At 47.7% G+C, this 7,911-nt stretch overlaps 1 protein-coding gene across 2 annotated transcripts in view; it reads left to right on the top strand.

Moving 5' to 3' along the window:
- Positions 1–1,720: 1,720 nt before the first annotated feature.
- DNAJC11 (DnaJ heat shock protein family (Hsp40) member C11) overlaps positions 1,721–7,911 on the top strand; it is a 71,144-nt gene continuing 64,953 nt past the window's right edge. The window contains exon 1 of one of the 2 annotated variants that reach the window (XM_007453299.1): positions 1,721–1,895. In XM_007453299.1, coding sequence (XP_007453361.1) covers positions 1,824–1,895 — 72 coding nt within the window. In that variant the 5' untranslated portion in view covers positions 1,721–1,823. The remainder of the gene's footprint in view (positions 1,896–7,911) is intronic. The other variant, XM_007453301.1, reaches the window with a different exon arrangement.

Genomic DNA, 7,911 nt, shown 5'->3' with positions numbered 1-7,911 from the left:
TTGTACTGCTCCTGGTTTTCATTATCTTGCCCACCATAGATTAGGGTTTTGGAAGGGAGAAACAAGAGAGCCAACCTCCAAAGTAAATATATTCTCAAGCCTGTGGTGTATCTAAGTTTATTTCCCATTTTTCACAACCACTTTCCAAGTAACCATAATACAAAATACTCTGGGCCCAAGAGAGGACAAAAACGCAGAGCATCCCTGAGTCACTATTTATTTTGTTAGAGTGGTGATGAAAACCAGGTCATTCTCAATCATAGCAACACACACCTGGGTGTTCTGAGACATATGTTACGTTCCATTCACGTAATTCCTAGAGGCAGTGTTTTCCAAAGCAGAGGGAAGATGGCAAAGGACTTCTCTACCCAGCTGAGCATTATGGCCCAATTACTGTCTACAAACCTGAGGAAAAAAGGAATATCATAACGTTGTAGTTTTCCCCCCAGCCTCTCGGTAAGAAATTCTTAAAAACCAGCAAATGTCAGCGTGCAGTTCAGCCCTCATCACTGCTCTGCAATGGAGAAAAAAGGAAAAACCATTAAAAAATTGCTGGAATAGCGGATGGAATATGAGTGTCTGTGAAAGAAAGCTGTTGTGAGGAAACCTCACACAGATAAAGAAAAAGCTCTTAATTTACAACCTGGGCTGACAGTCTGTTCCACACTGACTCAACAGTCTTGAATAACCAGTCTCAGCACACCTAAGTGTCTCATGCCAGAAGATCCTTAACAGGGCTGGGCAACTTGGAAGGGACCATACACAGGCCCAGATGGTGCACATCTGGTCAAAAATTAGCAAGAGAAAGAAATCAACTTCTCAAATCCACGGACAGGTGTTTGGGGCTTCCCAGGAGGCCTGCTTAGGAAGGGCAGCATGGATGGTTCTAAATCGATGGTTTACAAACCTTACTGAGAGTTAATGAAGAATTGGTACAGGGCAGCAGGAACCAAACCGATGACAAGATCGTGGGAGCTCTCCTGTCCACCTCCTCTTGATAACTGCATCATGTAACCGAGACATCTTTAACAACGCACCAAGCAGCAGGCACCAGACTGAAATCAATCAGGCTCCAACGCTAAATTATAAGATAGAAATTTACAAGAGAACAGCTCTGTGACAGGGTCTGTAGGTATACAAGCAGGCCAGAGACAATTATAGCGGGAACCCAATGGCTACTGCCTCCTCATTTAAGCAGCAGAAAAATGGCCAGGCGCCCCTAAATATAGGGCAATAATAAAAAATGAAAATGAGGAGGCCCGGTTCCTCTGGGCAGGGTTCCTGGTGGTCAAAAGAAAAGGCGAAGACCACTGAGGCAGGAACACATGCCATTCTGGAAGTTTCCTGTGACAAGTCAGCAAGTGGGGCCTGGAGTAGCCTGCCGCGGGGGGTTGGGGGGCGGTGCTGGCGAAGCGGCCCAGGCGGGGCTATATTTGGGATCCGGATGCGCCCCGCCCTGGTGGCCGGCGGGGGAGACAGGGGGTGTAGCAGGGGCCTATCTCCCCAGGGCCCAGACAGTGACGACCCCCGGCTGTAACCGCAAAGTCGTCCTCTCCAGCCCGGGCACAGCCCCTGGGGCGCCCTGGCTGGGCTTTAGGTCCGCGCGCAGCACGTGGAAGGGCCGGAAGCGCCGCGTCTCGCCCCCGGCCGCGCGGGGGCGCAGGGCGCAGGCGCGCTTCTTCAGGGCTGGGCGGCGGCGGTGCGACTCCGGGCCGCCAGTGGCCGCTGTGGAGCGGCCGCACGGGCCCACGCCGTCTGGCCCGCGAACTGCCGTCCCTCTTGAGCACGGCTTTGCCGGTTTGGCGGGGTGAAAGGTTGCGAAGATGGCGACGGCCTTGAGCGAGGAGGAGCTGGACAATGAAGACTATTACTCGTTGCTGAACGTGCGCAGGGAGGTGAGGCCTGCGGTGGGCCGCCGTTGGGGCTGAGGCTAGGCCGTGTCGCTCAGGGGGGGCCGAGCTGGCGGCGACCGCCCCCGCTCCCGCCTCGGGCGGCCGGAGCCTGGCGGGGAGGCCGCGTGACCCCGGCTGACGTGCGCGATCGCCGGTCGGCCGGACTGTCCCTACCGCCCCGACCCTTGCGCCGGGGATGTCCTGGCCGGCCTCTGCCCCAGCTCACCGCGTCCGGTGCGCCGCGTGCGCTGTGTCAGGGCAAGGCCAGAGGCCCCCGAGCCCCCAGGAGGGAACAGGGCCCCCGAGGTGGAGGTGGAGTGGGGGTCCAAGTCCTCCGGGACCCGGTGCCACGCTCGGGTCGCACACCGGCCCAGGCCCAGGGACTGTGTCATCGCCCCCAGCCCGCAGAGTGGGAAACCGAGTCTTAGGCACCAAGGTCAAGGCTATCCGGGAACCTCCCCAGGACTCTGTCCGGTCCATGCGTCCTCCATGCGGACATCCCGCCTCTGAAGTGAGTCCAGGCTCAGAGGCAGGTGTCTTGTGTCCTCCTTTTGTGCAGCTGTCCAGAAGTTCAAGGAAGAGTCTCCCGGACAAATAGCCTCATTTCGGAGGCCCAGGTTAGGAATAAGCTAGGAAACAAGTGATGCCCCAAGCACGTCCTCGGCATGTGCGTCCGTTTCCTCACCGGATGAAAGATAACACGAGAGAGTCTCACACTGTGTCTGGCACTTAGTAGGGGCCTAGTAAGTTTCCTTTCTTGTTGATTCTACATTTGAGGTCAGCGTGAAGGGCAGGGAGGCTTCCAAGGTCAGGTCACGAGGTGGATTATTTCTCTCTAAACTGCTGGGTTGGGTCTTCCCAGCCCTGCCAGAGAACCTCTGATTTGGGCTTAGATTTTCCAGTGATCCGAAGTAGCCAAGTTTGGTCCAGTCAAGCTTGTGTTGACTAGACTAGAGCTGGTCAAGTCTGTGTTAGTAGGTCTGCGTGATGTTAATAATAGCTAACGTTTTGTGAGGGCTTACTTTGTGCAGGGGCAGGGTGCTGAATGGACACTTTATGTTTTTGCACTTAATTCTCTTATCAGCCCTTAAAGTAGGCATTCAGATAATTCTTGATTTAAAGCTGAGGAAATGAAGCATAGAGGATTAAGTAACTTGCCCAAAGCCACACCACTAGAAATCAAGAGAGTCTGGATTCAGCCCTGGGCAGTCTGACTCTGGAATCCCAGTTCTTGACCTCTGTGCTGTACTGTCACCCTAGCTTACCAGTCTTCAGACTACAGAGCTGCCGGACTCCTTGGGCACCCCTCATAAGAATCCCTTAAGTGTGTTAGTCACTACTTACTATGGAAACGCCCAAAGAAATATTTTGGGGAATTGCAGATCTTGTTAGGCTGCCATAGGGCCGCCTGGAGATTCTTGTAACTAATCAACAGTAACCTTTGGCCTTCATTTTTTTCCCTTTGAATGGAGCTATTGGGCTAGTTATTCTTTTTGTTTTGTTTCGTTTTGTTTGGCCGTGCAGCGCGGCTTGTGGGATCTTGTTCCCATACCAGGGATCAAACTCATGCCCCCTGCAGTGGAAGCACAGAGTCCCAACCACTGGACTGCCAGGGAATTTCCCTGGGCTAGTTATTCTTTTTCTCCAGTTCTTAGAAGCAAAGTGGTAAATGAAAACGGCTTTTCTGAAATCAGCCATTTTTCCACTCATTTATAGTTAGTCTGGTTATCAGTAATTCAGCAGCCATTTATTTACCTGTTTACCAGGCTTACTGAATCTTAGGCCGCTGCACATGATATAAAATAATAGGCTTGGCCAGAGTCCTAGGTAAACATTTGTCAGAGGTACAAAACTACCAGAGTGTTAGGACCCATCGTTGTTATTGGACTGATGGGTGGAAGCCAAAGAAATATTTCTTTAAAAAAAAAAAATTTTTACTCCTCGGGATGAGTGAAGGCACCTCCACATTTATGACTGTAGGTGAAATCCCTATGAGACATGTCCTCTTGCTTAATCATCTTGTGTTGCCGTTGTCAACAAACTCAGTGTAAAACACCATCCCCTCTGGTGTGGAGATTTTCTCTCTCAGGGTTCCACTAGAAGAGAAGCTCTGAAGGTCATCTCTGGACTTGATATTTACTAGGATTTTTTGTGAAATTAGAAATCAGCCTGAAGTTGAAATACCATGATTTAGCTGAAGAATGAGAGAAAAAATAGAAGTAGTCTTTATTCTTACCTGGGTGGTCAAAAGAAGGTAATAACCCCTGTTGATGTGTTCGCATCTGGGCCTACGCCTTGATGACACTGAAGTGTAACTAGGAGGTGAGGTCCTCTTCCCACCAGCGCTCCAGAGCACCTTCAGAACTCTCGTGTTCAGGAAGTTCAGAGACTTTCCACCAGGAATCTCAGGTGGAAGCAAGCTGACACAAAACCAGGGAACTCTGCTTAAAAGTTTCAGATTTACAGGCATAATACATGATAATAACAAATGGAGTAATATAGAAATGTCAAAAATCAGCTTAAGAATCTCCCGTGCCCATGTTTTAAACTTTAATATATCCCCTTAAATTGTATCCCAGAGAGTGAAGCAGGCAGCTAGACAGGACTTCCATGACCTTTAATAATTCCCTTTCTCTTAAAAAAGAAAAAAAAAAACTCCCTTTCTCTAGCGTTCTGGATTTCCTGTTTGCGGAGTGGAGCCGTTGTCTGCCTGCCACACATTGAGGGGAAGGAGTAGTTTATCATTAACTGGGCACATTGAAACCAGATTGGCATCTCTGGTTTAGGTAGTCAGATGCATCATCAGGGGCCTGAAATCTAACTGATTTGAGATTTCTGAGGTGATTTGCCAAAATTTATTTGGAGAAAGGATTCCTGAAGAGTAAGAGTGAAATTTTCTTGATCTCTATGCTCTTTATAGACATTATGATTGACACATTTTAAACCTGATTTATTCCTAAATACCTGAGTTTAATTCCTACTTAACCAATGTTGTAGTTGAAAGAGTTTCATTTTTATGCGTGTCTGCAATGTTTAAAACCTGTTTTAAGATCTCCGGTCCCAGTGGATTGAGCCTTAAAGGAGCCAATCTCCTTTTCAACTTTTAAACACTTTTGAAATAAAACAGTCATTAAATAAAAAATGAACTTAAGTAAAAATGTATTTTCTTGTAGTCCACATATGGAGGTCAGTGTTCTGGGATCTTTATCCTTCCATGACAGCTGTGAAACTAGAAACGTAAAATCAAAACCTAAATAAAAAATGCATTTTCATTCCTTCCCTGGTATAGGGTCTGTTGTTCTTTCCGCAGTTTTGGTTGCCTGGGTTTCTCTGGCTGTAGGTTACAGTCACAGAGTGGGGCTAAAACGTCAAGTTTGGACCGCAGATGGGAGGAACAGGCTAGAGCACTAGAGGAAGGTCTGCTGGTCACAGCCAGGATTGACCTGGGGGACAGTCACCCAGCCCTCCAACCAGGATGGCAGGGCCATCCGCAGAAACTGAATGTAAAAGCGTTGGCTAAGCCAGGTGCACACTTAGGTGCCTAAGGCAGTGAGGTGCTGTGTGTTTGTTCTTTCGTTGCTTATCTAACCTTATGGGCAGGTAGTCTTAATGAGGGATGTAAAGGTGGGTCTAAGAAGGTCATTCCTTCAATGAGTTTCCCATCTGCTAAATTAGGTTGGATGTTCACAACAGTGACCCTGCTTAAAACGAGTGTGCTGGGCAAGTAGTGTGAGCCTTGGTTGTCCAAAAACCTGCCTTATCCGGATGGTAAGGCGTCCTGTCAGTGAGCATGCCTTAGGAGCAGGACTCTCAGGCCGCCCTGCCACCCAGGTGAGCTTGAGCACGTCATTCAGCAGCCTCAGAGTCTCCTGTGCTGACCTTGAGCGCACTTCACGGAGGAGGCTCACTGTGGGGCTCTGCAGCCAGACAGTCCGTATTCAAAGCCCAGTTTTACCCCTGGGAGGTTTGTGCCTCTAGGCTAGGAGCTGAACCTTTTTGCTCCCTGTTTTCCTGGATGTTGAAATGTAGGTAACAGGTGAAAATGTATTAAGTACTCACTCTGAGCCAGGATGTTGGATAGTGGAGCATGAGGGTATGTATAGAGTACCTGGCGAAAGCAGGTATTCGGTTAATAATATTTATCGTTGCTATTTCTTGGATTTTGATAAACATGAGGTTTCGCTAATTTTAAAAAGACATACATGTACATAGAGGGCTTTGGGATGCCTCATCCTGGCTAAATCTGCTACTGTAATAATTTAAAAACATAGTGCCAGAATTTATGAATTAGGTTATGAATTCCCAAAGCTTTCTTCGTTCTTTCTGTTCAAAATACTGAGTTTATTCTCTTCAAAAGACGGTTTTCCCTCTGAACTCTTCCTGCAGGGTCATGAGTGTGACTTGTGTGGCGGGCGCAGTGGTTCCCGGAAGCTGGGGTTAAGCATGGGAGTGGAGTGCAGAGCCAAGGGATGATCCAGAAAGACGGTGTCTGGAATAGAGGCAGAGTGGGACCCACAGATAAACTTGTTGTGAGCTATCAGCTTTGAAGAGGCCAGGCAGAGAGGGGAGGACCTGGCAGAGGCAGAGGTTCTGCTCCAGCGACAGCAAGACAGCACTGGCGGTCAGGAGGTTTCCTGGGTGGAGCTCAGAGAGGCTTCTGGGGGTCTCCATGTGGGTGGGGAGGGGGCCCTCACGGTGTCCCGCTAGTTCCAGTGTCATCTCATAATGGGATTAGCAAACACCAGGAGGCTGAATTTTCAAATTGTTTTCTTCAGTAAACCGTAAGCTAGTTATTACCTTTCTGCTTTGGACGTTTCAAACAATTGCATCTTGAAATTTTAATACTCCAGTTCTGCATTATCTACCAAAATACCTCTTTATTCTTCTTTTTTCTTTCTTTCTTAAAGAGAATTCAATTGAAAGCTTTTATATTTGCTGTGAGTTCAGTAATAAAACCATGGAGAAGAGAATATGGGATACGCAAGCCGCACGTTTTGCTTGGCTATGGAATTTTAGTGTTTACTTCTATTAAACTTTCATTTTAATTTTACTTATGTGTTTTATTTATACCCTACCTTGTTCAAGAGAGGATTTAAGACAGCTAACAGATTAAAAAATGAAATAGCATAAATGTTTAAAAGGGGGCACCAAAAACAAACAAGCAAAAAGGCCATTGGAAATATTGCTGCTTTATTACCACCATCGTGGCCCATGGGTTATACAGATCGCACTCCCTTGGAGAAACTCGTGGCCTGATGGCTGCATCCTGCTTGGCTCTTGGACATTTGGAACCACTTCTGCTTGCAGTGAGTGCACAGTGTTCCCTCCTGGGTTTGCTGGAGCCAGAACATTCTTCAGCAGTAAAATGCCAACAGACATCGAACCACAAGAATCCTGCACGAGTGGGCAGGATGTAACAGATGCAGACGGACAAGAAGGAAAAAATAAGCCAAACTCTGGATGTAAAGAGAGGATCCAAGCCATCATTTTTGACCCAGAAAGGAACTTGAGTTCATGTCACTCAGATGCTGGCCCTTTTATTTACTGTCCTGTCTCAAAGGCCCCAAATAAACATGGGCATGACTAGGAAGAGAAATGAAAACAAAGTTGTACAGTGGTAGGAAAGTTTTTTCTAAGCCCTTGGAATGACCTCTAATCAGGAATCAGAATTTCTGCTCCTTTGGCCTGTTTGTTCTCGTGTGCTGTTGTCAGCAAGGGGTGTGCCTGGAGGATGGGACTCCCCATCGGCCCCGCAAACCTTAAAGGTGATGTGGGCCCTGCTTTTTTTCTTTTTTTAGTATTTATAGAGTTCTGTCCTTACCGATTGCCTAGTCCTTTTTTTTTTTTTTTTTTTTTTTTTTTTTTTTCCCTGTTCTATGCGGCTGCTTCCCACTAGCTATCTACCTTACGTTTGGTAGTATATATATGTTCATGACTCTCTCTCGCTTTGTCACAGCTTACCCTTCCCCCTCCCCATATCCTCAAGTCCATTCTCTAGTAGGTCTGTGCCTTTATTCCT

The sequence above is a fragment of the Lipotes vexillifer genome, unplaced genomic scaffold (assembly GCF_000442215.2).
Source record: "Lipotes vexillifer unplaced genomic scaffold, Lipotes_vexillifer_v1.1 scaffold575, whole genome shotgun sequence".
Lineage (NCBI taxonomy): Eukaryota > Metazoa > Chordata > Mammalia > Artiodactyla > Lipotidae > Lipotes > Lipotes vexillifer.
This window is presented reverse-complemented; position numbering and strand designations above follow the sequence as displayed.